Source organism: Capra hircus, chromosome 16 (genome assembly GCF_001704415.2).
Source record: "Capra hircus breed San Clemente chromosome 16, ASM170441v1, whole genome shotgun sequence".
In the NCBI taxonomy this organism is placed as follows: Eukaryota; Metazoa; Chordata; class Mammalia; order Artiodactyla; family Bovidae; genus Capra; species Capra hircus.
In genome coordinates this window covers 58,993,867-59,010,904 of record NC_030823.1, presented here as the reverse complement: position 1 = coordinate 59,010,904, position 17,038 = coordinate 58,993,867, and the positions used below count along the sequence as shown (strand labels likewise).

At 40.3% G+C, this 17,038-nt stretch overlaps 1 protein-coding gene across 5 annotated transcripts in view; it reads right to left on the bottom strand.

Moving 5' to 3' along the window:
- The window catches only part of FAM20B (FAM20B, glycosaminoglycan xylosylkinase), a 44,599-nt gene that overhangs the window by 13,768 nt on the left and 13,793 nt on the right, over window positions 1-17,038 (bottom strand). For all 5 annotated transcript variants that reach the window (XM_018060651.1, XM_018060650.1, XM_005690922.3 and 2 more), the window contains 2 exons: window positions 11,648-11,734; window positions 7,806-7,915 (listed from right to left, as the gene is read on the bottom strand). In XM_018060651.1, the coding sequence (XP_017916140.1) occupies window positions 7,806-7,915; window positions 11,648-11,734 (197 nt within the window). The remainder of the gene's footprint in view (window positions 1-7,805; window positions 7,916-11,647; window positions 11,735-17,038) is intronic.

The window sequence follows — 17,038 nt, the reverse complement described above, 5'->3', positions numbered from 1 at the left end:
GGAAGTGGTCAAACAGGAGATGGCAAGAGTGAACATCGACATTCTAGGAATCAGCAAACTAAAATGGATTGGAATGGGTGAATTTAACTCAGATGACCATTATATCTACTACTGCGGGCAGGAATCCCTCAGAGGAAATGGAGTAGCCATCACGGTCAACAAAAGAGTCTGAAATGCAGTACTTGGATGCAATCTCAAAAATGACAGAATGGTCTCTGTTCATTTCCAAGGCAAACCATTCAATATCACAGTTATCCAAGTCTATGCCCCAACCAGTAATGCTGAAGAAGCTGAAGTTGAATGGTTCTATGAAGACCTACAAGACCTTTTAGAACTAACACCCCCAAAAGATGTCCTTTTCATTATAGGGGACTGGAATGCAAAAGCAGGAAGTCAAGAAACACCTGGAGTAACAGGCACATTTGGCCTTGGAATGAGGAATGAAGCAGGGCAAAGACTAATAGAGTTTTGCCAAGAAAATGCACTGGTCATAGCAAACACCCTCTTCCAACAACACAAGAGAAGACTCTACACATGGACATCACCAGATGGTCAACACCAAAATCAGACTGATTATATTCTCTGCAGCCAAAGATGGAGAAGCTCTATACAGTCAACAAAAACAAGACCAGGAGCTGACTGTGGCTCAGATCATGAACTCCTTATTGCCAAATTCAGACTTAAATTGAAGACAGTAGGGAAAACCACTAGACCATTCAGGTATAACCTAAATCAAATCCCTTATGATTATACAGTGGAAGTGAGAAATAGATTTAAGGGACTAAACCTGATAGACAGAGTGCCTGATGAATTATGGAATGAGGTTCACGACACTGTACAGGAGACAGGGATCAAGACCATCCCCATGGAAAAGAAATGCAAAAAAGCCAAATGGCTGTCTGAGGAGGCCTTACAAATAGCTGTGAAAAGAACAGAAGCAAAAACCAAAGGAGAAAAGGAAAGATATAAGCATATGAATACAGAGTTCCAAAGAATAGCAAGAAGAGATAAGAGAGCCTTCCTCAGCGATCAATGCAAAGAAATGGAGGCAAACAACAGAATGGGAAAGACCAGAGATCTCTTCAAGAAAATTAGAGATACCAAGGGAACATTTCATGCAAAGATGGGCTCGATAAAGGACAGAAATGGTATGGACCTAACAGAAGCAGACGATATTAAGAAGAGGTGGCAAGAATACACAGAAGAATTGTACAAAAAAGATCTTCAGAACCAAGATAATCACACTCACCTAGATAATGATCACTCACCTAGAGCCAGACATCCTGGAATGTGAAGTCAAGTGGGCCTTAGAAAGCATCACTACGAACAAAGCTAGTGGACGTGATGGAATTCCAGCTGAGCTATTTCAAATCCTGAAAGATGATGCTGTGAAAGTGCTGCACTCAATATGCCAGCAAATTTGGAAAACTCAGCAGTGGCCACAGGACTGGAAAAGGTCAGTTTTCATTCCAATCCCAAAGAAAGGCAATGCCAAAGAATGCTAAAACTACCACACAATTGCACTCATCTCACATGCTAGTAAAGTAATGCTCAAAATTCTCCAAGCCAGGCTTCAGCAGTACGTGAACCGTGAACTTCCAGATGTTCAAGCTGGTTTTAGAAAAGGCAGAGGAACCAGAGATCAAATGGCCAACATCTGCTGGATCATGGAAAAAGCAAGAGAGTTCCAGAAAAACATCTATTTCTGCTTTATTGACTATGCCAAAGCCTTTGACTGTGTGGATCACAATAAACTGTGGAAAATTCTGAAAGAGATGGGAATACCAGACCACCTGACCTGCCTCTTGAGAAACCTATATGCAGGTCAGGAAGCAACAGTTTGAACTGGATATAGAACAACAGACTGGTTCCAAACAAGAAAAGGAGTACGTCAAGGCTGCATATTGTCACCCTGCTTATTTAACTTATATGCAGAGTCCATCATGAGAAACGCTGGGCTGGAAGAAGCCCAAGCTGGAATCAAGACTGCCGGGAGAAATCTCAATAACCTCAGATATGCAGATGACACCACCCTTATGGCAGAAAGTGAAGGGGAACTAAAAAGCCTCTTGATGAAAGTGAAAGAGAGGGAAAAAGTTGGCTTAAAGCTCAACATTCAGAAAACGAAGATCATGGCATCTAGTCCCATCACTTCATGGGAAATAGATGGGGAAACAGTGGAAACAGTGGCAGACTTTATTTTTTTGGGCTCCAGAATCACTGCAGATGGTGATTGCAGCCATGAAATTAAATGACGCTTACTCCTTGGAAGGAAAGTTATGACCAACCTAGACAGCGTAATAAAAAGCAGAGACATTACTTTGCCAACAAAGGTCCGTCTAGTCAAGGCTATGGTTTTTCCTGTGGTCATGTATGGATGTGGGAGTTGGACTATGAAGAAAGCTGAGCGCCTAAGAATTAATGCTTTTGAACTGTGGTGTTGGAGAAGACTCTTGAGAGTCCCTTGGACTGCAAGGAGATCCAACCAGTCCATCCTAAAGGAGACCAGTCCTGGGTGTTCTTTGGAAGGACTAATGCTGAAGCTGAAACTCCAATACTTTGGCCACCTCATGCAAAGAGTTGACTCACTGGAAAAGACCCTGTGCTGGGAGGTATTGGGGGCAGGAGGAGAAGGGGATGACAGAGGATGAGATGGCTGGATGGTATCACCAACTCAGTGGACATGAGTTTGGGTGAACTCCAGGAGTTAGTGATGGACGGCGTGGCCTGGTGTGCTGCAGTTCATGGGATCGCAAAGAGTCGGACACGACTAAGCCACTGAACTGAACTGAAGATACGGAAACCCTGGAGAAGGATATGAGAACCCACTCCAGTATTCTTGCCTGGAGAATCCCATGGACAGAGGAGCCTGGTGGGCTACACAGTCCACGGCGTCGTAAGAATCGGACACGACTTAGCGACTATACCACCACCACCACCACCAAGATATGGAAACAGCCTAAGTACTCATCAACATATGAATGGATAGAGAAAAGAAACGTGGTATATATATATGTGTGTGTATGTGAGAATAATGGAATATTATTAAGCCATAAAAAAGAATAAAATCTCGCCATTTGCAACAATGATGGCCCTTGAGGGCATTAAGTCAAGTGAAATAAGTCAGAGAAAGATAAATCCTGTATGATCTCACTTACAGAATCTAAAACAAAACAAAAAAAACAAGCTCATGGATAGTTGAGAACAGATGGATGGTTCCCAGAGGCTGGGAGTGGGGGGTGGGAGAAGTGAGTGAAGGACATCAAAAGGTACAAACTTCCAGTTATAAAATAAGCAAGTCATCAGGATGTAATATACAGCATGGTGATTATAGTAAATAATACTGTACTGCATATTTGAAAGTTGCTAAGTGAGCAGATCTCAACAGTTCTCCTCACAAGAAACACACAAAAATTCTGTACTATATATGGTGATGTTTGTTAACTAGACTTATTGTGACAATCATTTCACAATATATATAAATACTGAATAATTATGCTGTACATCTGAAACTAACAATGTTTTATGTCAATTATGCCTCAATTAAAAAAGTTTTGCTAGGACAGCTCCTAAGTCTCAAGAAACCAGTTTACTCCCTAGATTACTGGCTTATTACAATGGAGAGCAATCAGCAGCCAGATGAAGAGATACACAGGGGGAATTCCTGAACAAAGAAGCTTCTGTCCTTGTCTGGGGCCTGGCATAAGGACACACAGAATCTTCTGGTTCACCAACTGGTAAAATACCCCATACCCTGTACTACTGGATTTTTATAGAGACTTCCTTACCTAGACATGATCAATTACTAACTCCAGCCATGATCAGTTATTTCCAGCCCTTCGCACCCTCTCTGGAGAAAGTGCAAGGGTACAGTCCTGAAAACGCCAAGCTTCGAATTATGGCCTGATCGTTCACAGCTTCCATCCAGGACCCACCCAGAATCATCTCAATAGAATAAGGTATGCTCCTAGTGTCCTGAGGGAGGAATTAATAAGGGTTTTAGGAGCCATGTATCAGGAACTGGGGACAGAAGCCAGTATATCTATTTATTATTTTATTCAAGGAAACAAAATACCCTAAATTACATTCATTATCTTCCTTTACTCTATCTCCCTAAGTCTGTTCCTTTCTGTAACAGCTTCATTATCTAGCTATCTAACCCCCAAATTTTAGAGTCATTCTTAAAATTTTTCCTTCTCTCACTTTCTTCTCTCACTTGTCACACTTAGCTCAAACGTTTACCAAATTCTTTCCATTCTAATTCTTAAAGTGAAGTGAAAGTTGCTCAGTCATGTCCAACTCTTTGCAACCCCATGGACTGTAGCCTGCCAGGCTCCTCTGTCCATGGAATTCTCCAGGCAAGAATACTCGAGTGAGTAGCCGTTCCCTTCTCAGGGGATTTTCCCAACCCAGGGATAGAACCCAGGTCTCCCGCATTGCAGGCAGATTCTTTACCAGCTGAGCCACCAGGGAAGCCCAAGAATATTGGAGTCGGTAGCCTATCCCTTCTCGAGGGGATATTCCCAACCCAGGAATTGACCCAGGCTCTCTTGCATTGCAGGCGGATTCTTTACCAGCTGAGCCACCAGGGAAGCCCAGACCTTAATTCTTGAGTATCTCCTAAATCATTCCATACCTGGTCCCTGCTTTAGTTCTGACTCACTGCATGTTAATCTACTACAACAGCCTCCAAAGGCTCTCATCTCATCTTGCCTCTTCCCACTCATCCACCAGTGTGGCTACGATTAATTTTCTAAAACTCAAATCTCATTTTTCCATATTCAAACTCTTTCAGTGGCCTCCCAGTGCCTGAGGAGAAAGGCTTTACTTCGGCTGAATTATGCAATTTCCTGAGCTTCAACGTCCCTCTCTCATTTCGTCACCATTGTCTCTGCTTTGCCTTCCACCTGCAACGAGGTTAACTTAGAGAGCCTGTGAACTGGATGGAAACAAAATCACATTTTCCTTTTCATTAATTTCTATCTAAAACTTAGCATTTCCTTCAAGTATGATGGTAGGGAGCAAACCATAGTATTAGCATTACCTGTGATTTTTTTTCACCACTAGAAATCAAACATTTTCATATCATATTAGCATTGTAGCAGATACCACAAACTATCAATTATATTTATGGTCTGAAATCATGGTAGTTACTAGGTCACTCTGCTGCTGCTGCTGCTGCTGCTAAGTCGCTTCAGTCATGTTCGACTCTGTGTGACCCCAGAGGTGGCAGCCCACCATGCTCCCCCATCCCTGGGATTCTCCAGGCAAGAACACTGGAGTGGGTTGCCATTTCCTTCTCCAATGCATGAAAAGTGAAAAGTAAAAGTGAAGTCGCTCAGTCGTGCTCGACTCTTAGCGACCCCATGGACTGCAGCCTACCAGGCTCCTCTGCCCATGGGATTTTCCAGGCAAGAGTACTGGAGTGGGGTGCCATTGCCTTCTCCAAGTCACTCTAAATCTTGTTATTTAATGTGTAAAATAACAAAGCACATGTTACTCTATCACAACATTGCTTTTTGTAATTTTAAGTCAAAAATATATACTTCAATATTGTTGGTTTTACTTATAAATCTGTGTATTTTATGTATTTAAGAAAGGATAGAAAAGCTTCTTTAGGCTGCCAAAGGAATCACTTGCACAAAAAACTTTACTAAGTGTTCTTTTCCACTGTACCGTCCTACAGGACTGGTATTCTCTCATTAACTTGGTTAAAACTATCACCCTGTCCCTAACTTCTAGACCCTCTTCTCTTCCCTTCCACAGTCCCACAGGCTCTCTGTAAATGTCTGGCTCCTCCTCTTTTAGACAAAGCTCCTTGAACGGAGGAAGGTGTCGTTCATTTTTGTACTGGTTTGGAGTCTGCCACACAGAATTGAAACCAAATTTTGTTCAATGAATAAATGAATGAATATAAAAATATAAGCAGATCAAATATCTTAAGAGTCTTAAAATCTGGGTCTGAATCCTGGCTAACAATTAGTAGATCCGTGGCTTGGAGAAAGTCTTTTAATTTTGTTAAACTTCTTTTTCATGTCTGAAATGGGGATAAATCTCCCCTATTTATTGTACTCTTTGTCAAGACGATTAAATAAGGTAACTGTGTGAAAGTGCTTTGTCAAGCTGCAAAGGCTACCCCAAATTTAGTTATACCATGCTAAGGTCATTATTATTTAAAAACCTGTCTCCAGCGAATCCCTCAAATGGCCTGCTATGAAGTGAAAGCTAATGTCCATCCTAGAATTCACACAATGAAGTCCCAGTATGGTGGTACTGGGAGCTGGAATTTTGGGGAGGGGGCCTCATGATGGGATTAGTGCCCTTAATATTCAATAAGAAGAGACACGAGAGAGCTTATTTCTCTTTCATTCTATCTCTGTCATGTAAGGATACAAAAAGAAGATTGCTACCTGTGAATCACAAAGAGGGCTCTCACCAGACCCCAACCTTATGGGCACCCTGGTCTTGGACTTCCAACATCCCGAACTGTGAAAACAATAAATCCCTATTCCTTAAGCCACACAGTCCATGATATCTTGTTACAGCAGCCACACTAAGACACTGCCCTGTGCTGCAGGGTGTATCCAGAAGCTCTTCCCTACACATATGGTTCTGTGTACTTCAGGTGTGTGTGCCCTTGTTTCTATTTACTTCTTGCTATTCTGCCCAATGCCCATCCCTCTCCACTGCCTGGGCAGCATACACAGATTCTTCAACACTCAGTCGAAGTGTGAATAACCTCCTCTGCACTCCTTTCTCAGGCCTCTCCCCTCTCCCCACACCTTGCGCAGTCGGTATATGAGAGTTAACCTCCATTAGTCTCTAGATAGCAGGCCTATTCTTGACCTCCTCTCATCCATCAGGAATGCATGTTTACCTGAGCATAAAATTGGGCAAGCAAAAGTGATTAGAAAATATACGAAACAAATCAGTGACACTGTATGCTTCTGGTTATTTGTAAGAACAGCAGAGCTGTAGCCTGTAAGTGTAAATTCTGAATGATGAATCTGTCAAAAGTGCTTTAAATATTCAGTTTCATCTCATTATAAATGTAAATACATTCACTGTAGCAAAGCAAGGTGAAGTTCATCTTGCAATGTCTATTTCAACAGCCATATCAATGCAGAGCACTGTGTTACTGAAAATGTCATCATGAGGAGGCTCAGACAGGAGACCACAGCACCTCTGAATTCCTCCTATCCTCACTGCGTCTGCAAGGAGAACAGGAGCGAGAGTTCTACGCAGACCCCTCAACTCAGAGCATGACAGTGGAGAACAGAGGCCAGAAGGGTGGCAGTCAGTTCCACACACAATGAGTTACAGGCTGACCTTCGCAGAGTAGGAGGAGGCAGTGGTATCTTCCAGGTACAACCCGGACCCTCTTACAGAGCTGCCGTAAGGTCTGCTCAATTTTCAGGAAGCAGGACACAGTTTCCAGGAAAGTACAGGGGCATGAAAGAAACCATCAAGGCAATGATATACAGACAATAATTGATTTAGGGCAAAATTTGGGTTTGAGATTTAAGATCAAGCAGAAGGAAATAAAATTATTCCCTAACCATACTAGCATAAATGATCTCACTTCCAACTTCATACACAAAGTGCACATTAGGGAAAACTTTCAATTTCCTGCCATCTACCTTTAGATCTATTTCCCCCAGTAACCTGAGAACAAGTTGCCTGATTTGCTTTTGCATTCCCTTGAGTTCTTCAATTCCTAAAAGTCATGAACAAGCTTGCTCTATGATGCCCCATTTAATTTATTAACTATTGCCTTATCTAAATGTCCTCTATAACCTTCTTACCTACGGTTAGGAAGGTGCTCAAGAGCTGCTCCGTGGCAACAGGCTTGATCTCTGTCCTCAGATTAACAAATCTGCCAACCACCAAGGGAGCTCGGCGGAAACCTAGAATCCTGGTTTGGAAGGTTGAACAGAAGAGAAAAATCTTTGGGGATATATTTTATTTTTATTTATTAAATTTTAAAAAAATATATGTATTTTATTGAAGTATATTTGATTTACAAAGTTTCAGATGCACAGCAAGGTGATTTAGTTATACATATATGCATATATTTGGAGAGGGAAATGGCAACCCACTCTAGAATTCTTGCCTGGGAAATCCCATGGACAGAGGAGCCTGGCAGGTTACACAGTCCACAGGCTTGCAAGAGTCGGACACTACGTAGCAACTAAACCAGAATACGCATATATATTATTTCCCATTATAGGTTATTACAAGATATTGACTATAGTTCCCCGTGCTATATAGTAAATCTTTGTTGCTTGTTGTGTATCTATGGTGATGTATTTTAAACAGTAGGGATTTTTTTTTGGGGGGGGGCCAAGTTGAGCAGCTTATAGGATCTTAGTTTCCTGACTAGGGAATTCCCTAAACAGAAATCTTAAAAATCACAGTTAATCATGTTGTTAGGTGTGTAAAGGTACTGTTGTGTGTGTTAGTCGCTTAGTCGTGTCCGACTCTTTGCGACCCCATGGACTGTAGCCCATCAGGCTCCTCTGTCCATGGGGATTCTCCAGGCAAGAACACTACAGTGGGTTGCCATGTCCTTCTCCAAAAGATACTGTTGATTGCTGGCAAATATTTTTCAGAGGTACATATATTTATGAATTTAATATCGAGATGTAATTTATTGAAGATATATCTGGCAAAATGTGAGCAACTGTTAAACCTAGCGAGTGGGTCTATGGGTTCATTATAATGTTCTATGTTTGTTAGAAATTTTTCATAATAAGATTTTAAAATAAACTTAACAAAGCATTAAAAAAAAGACTGGGCCTAAACCCACACACGATTTCAAATCTTCGCATAAAACAGAATACTGATAGAAAACTACACAACTTAACCTAAAAGGATAAACTCGTAGGACAACTTAAATATGGATACATTTTAAGATACTTCTAATGGTCTCAAAGTACAGCCTTATGGTTGAGCACTATCATTTTGTTTAAAAAGGGAATTTTCTTCCTAAAAAAAAAATACACACTCCCTGAATAAAAGTTGGAGGGGCAGGATTCAGAATACACAGAAAATTTATGGAAGAAAATTAAAATCATCCATAATTCCACAATCCAGAAGTAACTAGTGACAATCTGGCATTCGACCATATTTTTCAGACATGTATATACAGACATATACTCACTCTTGTGTGTATATACATAATTGAAATTATACTATGTGCAATTTTGCCTCCTGCTTTTCACTCGTCATTGCATCATGAAAGTTGCCTTAAGGTTTCTACAATTACAAATGACTGTGCAATAAATAATCCATTGTTCAGGGCTGCTAACTGACTCTCTATCCTAAACTCATTCTTAAAAAAGCAGCAAAGGCAAGGAGATCACAGATCAGTCGAAATAACATAAAAATTGAGAGAACCTTCTGAGGCCAGAGGAGGGGGTTAAATCCTAATGTAATGGAGAAATAGCAACTCAGGGCAGAAAAATGTAAGGAGCACGGGGTGAGAAAGAAAGTGGGAAGTATCTTTTCTCCCCACTGACCACTGTCAGACCAAAGAAGAGCATCCATTTAGTGTTGGGAAGCCATATTCAGTGGTACTTGGCCTGGCTGGGGCAGTTAACAAAAGGGATAGGGGGCTAGTCAGAGAATAGCTTTCAGACTTTGAGGGAGGGAAAGGCTTCTAAACACAAGACCCCAAAGCACAGGTCATAAATTGAAACATTATTTACTTAATTAATATCCAAAGTAGTAATTTCTGTACAAACACAACTTCACTCCAAGTTAACAAATAGGTGCTGTGCTGTGAAAAGATGAGGAGGTATCTCTGCCAATAATTGGGGGAATATAAAGGAACAATGAGATACCACTTCACATATATCAGATTAACAAAAACTAGTGTGTTGGATAATATGAAATATTGGTATGGTTACAGGAAAAAGATCTTCAGGCACTGCTGGTGTCCATCAACAGAGAAACAGGAAAGGGATTAGGGATGAAGAAAACAAGGAAACAAATAAGGGCTTGCAAAGACTGATTTTAATGTGCAGTTAAGTGATAAGCAGGATTTACCCAACTCTTTCCCACTAGGTCTTAATAGGGGCAGTGAAAATTCATGGTATTATGAATGAACATTCATTTAATTTTCCCTGTCATTAGATGTTCAGGTTGCTTTCAGATTTTCAGTACTGAAAATGCTACTAGCTAAGATCTTGCTATATGTATCTTTGAATTTCTGATTCTCTAGAGCACTTTTTAGAAATATCTTCCGAGAAATGTCTTAGATGTTTGCATTAAAAGGCAGCTATTCATTCAAAAGGTATGAACATGAAGATTCTGGATTCATGGTGCAAGAGTTCTTAAAGATGGAACCGATTAACAATGACACAAGCAGCCTATGGATGCCAATCTCTTCCTGCCGATAAAGTACTATCTTCTTTCTGCTCTTTGTCACTTTCAGGAGGAGAAAACAGTGTCCCATTATTTCACTGGATTCTTTTTGGTCGCACTCTGTGGCTTGTGGAATCTTAGCTTCCCAACCAGGGACTGAATCTGAGCCTTCCAAAAGAGTGGCGTCCTAACCGATGGACAGCCAGGGAACTATCTGGATTTTTTTTTATTACTGGTGAAGATGAACTCCCTCTGCCATATTTATTAGCAATCAGTAATTTCTATTCAGCCAACTGTGTTCTTAAACCATTTTCTACTAGTGTTTTAGAGTATATTTAAGATTTTATAAACTTGTATATTAAGGCTATTAATGCTTAGATTATATATTAGATTCAGGTATTTTCCTCTCAGGTTAGTTTGCTTTTAAATTTTTACATTTTTTGACATACGAGTTAAATTTTTTTTTTAGTTGAATCTACTGAGTTTTTAAAATTTATTTATTGGCTGCAGTATGCGGGATCCTAGTTCCCTGAACAGGGATCAAACCCATGCCCTCCTGCAATGGCACAGAGTCAACCACTGGACCACGAGGAAAGTCCTTCTTTGTGATTTTTAAATTATTGTTTTTATACCTAGAAAATCCTTCCTAATCCTGAAAAAAGACAAAAATTCATCTTTATTTTCTTCTAGTTTCCTTATAGATTCATTAAAAAACATATAGTGAATAATTTCTTTTAAAGTCTATCAACATGCCCTGATTAAAGATCTGATTAGAAGGAGCAACTGGGACACTAGACAATTCAGTTACGAGAATCCTGACTAATAACCAGCTTAAAAAGTATTAGTTTTCCTCATTAACTTACACATTTAGAATTCACATTTATCCTGGTTATTGAAGCTGTGCATATTTTATATGAAGGAAAACAATATTTACATACATGTCATGTTATGTTTCCAGCATATGAGGATAAATGAGTATTACTTAAAAACAGAATCAAAACAAAACAAAAACCAGGACTGCCAGGCCCAATTAATAACCAGTTCAATTTAGGGATTTGAAGTCAAACTTTGGTTTTCTTCTTGCCATTTTATTTACCCAAATAATGAGGCACTCATACAAATTTAGTGGAAGCAATCTGTTATCTAAAGTAAGTTAACAAGTCAAAGTTATTACACTTTTTTTTTTAAATTACACTCCTTTGAAAGGAGTCCACAAGACCTCTCCAAGATATTTTTAAAAGGAAATGAAACGAATGTAACCCACTGTGATTGCACATACCTGTCCAAATGAAAGGCTGCCACCTCTGCATTGTGTCTATCATAACCAGCATATGGTTCCCCTTCTACCACATAGTCCCGGTTATACCTGCAGAGTGAATGGGAAGCACAGATGTAGACGTGAATCACATCAGCACCAGAGGTGACAGTGCAAGAGGCAAAACAGACGCTCTGCAAGCCTGATTCTGCTCTAGCAACCTCTGCCACCCCTGAGAACAGCCATGGGTTGGCATGGATCACTAGTAGATGACGTGAAGACGAAGTGGAGAAGCAAACTACAATTATACACCTACCTCTGCAATCATTCTATGAATAAAACACAGATGTTATTTCTACCCTTCCTAAAGACTTTCAACGTAGCTTAAGTGAGACTATAAGGTACTTTTCTGAACTCTTTGTTACTTCAGCACAGTGCTAAATCTATAGTTGGTGCTTAATAAATGTCTGCTGAATTGTCTATTAGACTAAACTGAAACAATGAAGACAAATATGTAATCAAAAGGCTTGCTTACCAGAATGGCTATGGTAAGGCTTATTACAGAAGTTTAAACTTCTCGGGGAAAACAATGGTCCTGATATGTTTTAGGCTTTGTTAAATAAGTAGGAAAAGGAAAAATTTTTTTAAGTTATCTGAATAACTATTCTCTTTTTAAGTTTATGATGATGCAGTGGAAGGAATACTGGACTGCAGTGAGAGTTAGGTAAATCTCTGTCATTACCTGCCTGGGTAACCTTGAGTAAAACCCTTCTTTTCTGTGGGTCTTAGATTTCTTATTGATAATATTAGGGGCTGGACCAAAAAGAAGTTCTACGATGTCTTTGCAAAGAGCTGACTCATTGGAAAAGACCCTGATGGTGGGAATGATTAAGGGCAGGAGGAGAAGGGGGCGACAGAGGATGAGATGGTTGGATAGCATCACCGACTCAATGGACCTGAATGAGTAAACTCCAGGAGACGGTGAAGAACAGGGGAGCCTGGCACACTGCAGCCCACGGGGTTGCAAAGAGTTAGTCACGATTTAGCGACTAAACAACAACAACGAAGATGTCTTTCATCTCAAACTCCATCCTGATGATTTTACATCACACGCATGACATAAATGAAGGATAATGAAAACTGGCATATTTCTTTCTACTAATTATATAGAGATACAACTTAAACTTGTTAATGGGAAGAAGTGAACACAATTCATCTATGACTTCTACTGTTCACTTGCATTTCCTAAATCAAAAGGAGACCTAGTAGGCTTTACAAGACAGACATAAGTTGAGAATGATGTGAAGAGGAGCCACTCCACTAAGGTCACTTGGATCTCCAAAGCGGAAAAGGCCATGAGGAAGTGGGAAACAGTACTATACAAGGCAGTGACCCTCAACATAAATGACCACAGAATATAAACTGAAACCATGTTCATAAAACACATTTTCAAGTCAAAGCAATGAAATATTTATGTCAGTAGACAGACATGCCTCAACACCTGGTTGGACACCAGTTTCTTCTTAGCCTGGTCAATATACTCATATGCATTTTTTTGCTTCTGGGGCCAAAGCATCATTTAGGCTGCCTAGGATTACACCTGCTACCTCCAAATTAAAAGTCTCAGTTTTTAAAAAGGACTGCAGTGAAAGCTGACACTATTCAAGCATTTCTCTCTCCACTACAGCTGCAGGTGACAGGCCTGGAATACTTTATTTCCCAGGACTGTAGCGGAGCCACAGAAGATTGTGGTGATATGCAGTCCACTCCTTTCAGTGAAATGTCAGAGAACTTTCCAGAACATGGAAAGGCTGCACAGAATGAAATGTAAAACCCTAGAAAAATTCAGAAACTTTGGGAATGGGCTAGAGAAACAGGAAGGGAAGGAAATGGGAAAGGAAGAGGAATCAAAATGAAAGAACTGCACTGGAGTCCAGAGGTCTGAATCCTTAGTTCATGTTTCGGTTTTTGTGAAACATGAACGCCAGAACCCTGGATTTCACTCTTCCCAGAAGTAAAATGAGTAGTTAGACTAGTTAATCACCAAGGTCCCTTTCAACACTTCCTATGATCCTTCACTTCTCCCAAGCTCTGGGCCCTTGCCAGCTTGTTCTTTTCCCACCATAACTGCAGTTTTTTCCTATGAAAATCAATGTACTTCCAGAAAAGATACAGCTACATTAAAAAACAAAATTACTTTTATAATAATGTAAGGTAAAATGTGCAAATAAGGCATGACTGTATTCCTGTACACTTCATGCACTATACAAATCTTCCATCTCTGACAGGAGGACATGGACAACCAGGCTCCAGAAATGCTGAACCACAAGTGGCTGTTAAAGAAAGCTGCACGTCTCAACTCAGCAGGAAGGACTTAGATCCTCCTCTCAACAGAGCGATCCATCTTAAGTTACTGACAGAACAACGAAATTCATACAGTAACTGCCGATAAATCACTCCTATCCTCCTGGTGAAGGACATCAGAATGTAACCAAGGACATTAATTTGCACTTATACTAGGACTAAATAGTCTCAGAGGCCCCTGGGGTCAGAATAGCAATTTGCTGGGTGTTTTCGGACTGGAGTCGATTTCTACAAGCACTTATGTGAACCCACTTTCCCCAGCCTGCGAGAGTGCCAGGGTGACTAGGGTGCTACCACCCACTGTAAGGGCCTTGGCAGCTTGCACAGGGTTGGGGAGGAACATCCCTGGAGCCGGGCACAGAAAAGGGCTATTTGGGAGATGAGGGGGGATGAAGGGGCTGCCTTGACAAGAATAAAGAGCTGGGCGTAGAGAGGAGGACCAGGCTGTAAGAGACTTGGCCATCAGGCTGCGGAGGCTGGGTTTTGTCTGGTGAGTAATGGGAATCCTTGGATGTTTTAAAGCTGGGGAGCACAGTGATGATACGGATATTTGGGAGAAGAACGACAGTAGTTTTCAGGATGGTCTGGAAGAGGAAAGTATGGGAAGGCTGCAGTGGTAGTAAGAGATATGAGATGAAGCATCAGTGACTAACGTTAGCTCATGCGTTTATCTGCTGCCACTTCCCCTTCTCACCAGTCTGGCCTCTTCCACCCTCCATTTATATTATAGCTTGTCTGAACACTGCAGACCTATCTGCAAAGCGCCTGAACTAACACTAACGTTGCACACCGTCAGTAATATCTGCCTTCTAACACTTCCTGCTGCCCCATCTCACCTTTAATTCCCCAGTGTATAAACAGTGGGTATGACGAGGGTCTTTTATTTAAACATAAACTGCCTGCAATTCATCTCTTTTTACATGAACTTAATTCTTGTTTTTAGTTTGCTTTCTTTCCATCAGTCTGCTTATGCTGCTGATCGCTCAGGCTACAAATCAAGAGGTCAAGGATCACATTTCAAAAGGAAACTAGCAAATTTTTGAAAATGGATGATCCATATCTTCTCTCTTACAAAGGAAGACAAACAAATGTGAGAGGCTCGCATGTGTGTGGCAGAACACCAGCTGCTCACACTCTGACAGATCCAAATGCCAGCTCCATTAGTTACTGCAGGGTGACCCTGTCAAGTTACTCTTTCTACGTCTCAGTTTCTGCTTCTGGAAATAAGCACTGTAACTGTCCACGGTTGTGATGAAGGTTAAAAGCATTAACATACAAAAGTACTTAGTGTAACACCTGGCAAACAGTGTGCATGCAACAGAAATTAGATTTAAGGTCCACATAGCCATGCTTTTCCCACATTACCTGATTTCCAAATCTTCCATTTTACCTCCCAGTTCCAGGCAAATGCAGATCCCTTCCATTTCTGGAATCCCAATATACTAACTCTTGGCTGCCTATTATCTACTGATATTTGGGTCATGAAGAGAGGTAAGTCAACTACTCTGGTCACAGTTAAGTTTTTGCACATAATCACCCCTTGTTTCTTCTCCCACTCCAGCAAGAGACCCCAAGTTATGTGTTATAATTCTCTCCAAAGCTCCACTGAGGAATGAAAAAAATGCTTAGTCCACAGATAATTTCAGACCTTACAAATTTTGAGAAAATGCACTGGTAACTAATTTCTGTCAAAAGAATATAGATTACCACCATGTTAACCTATTTCAAATTCATATACACACAGAAAACTTAAAAAAAAATAATTATACTGTAGGATTGCCACACAAATTCTCTCTGTAGATCCTTAGAGAAGTCCAAAGAGATCACTGTCTAATAGTATATGAACTAGCTCTTTCTCCAGTTCAAATCTGGACTGAGGCAACTAAAATGGCTCAGTTCTCTGCTTAAAACAGGCAAAAGAAATGAGGTATTACTACACACATTAGAATGACCAAATCCAAAACACAGACAACACTAAAGGTTAATGAGGATGTGGAATAACAAGAACTCTCACTCATAGCTGATGGGAAGGTAAAATGCAACAACCACTTCGGAAGACAGATTGGTAGTTTCTTACAAAATTAAACATACTCTCACCATATAGTCCAGCAACTATGCTCCTTGGTATTTACCCAAATGAGCTAAAAACTTATCTACACAAAAACCTGCACACGAATGTTTATAGAAGCTTTACTCACAACTGCCAAAACTGGGACGCAACCAAGATAGCTTTCAGTAGATGAATGAATAAACAAACTGCGGTACACGTATCTACACAATGGAATATTATTCAGGAAAAAAAAAAAAAAAAAGAGCCATCAAGCCACAAAAAGACCCAGAGGAACCTTAAAAAACATGGAGAGAAGCCAATCTGAAAACGTTACAAAAGGTAGCACTCCAGCTATATGACATTCTGGAAAAGGCAAAACCATGGAGACACTAAAGAGATTAGTGGTTGCCAGGGACTCAGGGGGAAGAAGGGAAGAATGAATAGATAGAACACAGGGGACTCTGAGGTTAGGGAAACTGTCCTTTATTATGGTGTAACGGTGAATACTGGTCATTATGAGTTTATTAAAACTCACAGAATACATAGCACGAAGAGTGAACTTTAACATAAACTAGGGACTTTAGTTAATAAATTAATATTGGCTCATCAACTGTAACAAAGGTACTAATTTGATGGAAGACGTTAATTATAGGAGAGACTGGGGAGGAGGAGGAAGGACATACATAGGAACGCTCTATACTTTCCCCTAGATTTTTCTGCAAACCTAAAATTACTAAAATAAAGTAAAATAAAATAAAGTCTATTAATTAAAACAAAACCAAAGCTCAAGTGAAAGAATCATAGCTTTAGCACTAAAAAGGACTTAGGTTACTCATCCAAAACTCACTCCAACTCTGGGTGACTCCTACTCCACAGCATTTCTGACATGTGGATATCTGGTCTTTAACTGTACACTTTTGGTAACAAGTTGCTTATTTCCTAACCAATTCATTTTGTATCTCTAACATCTGGCACATAGTACTTGATAAATTTAGAAATCA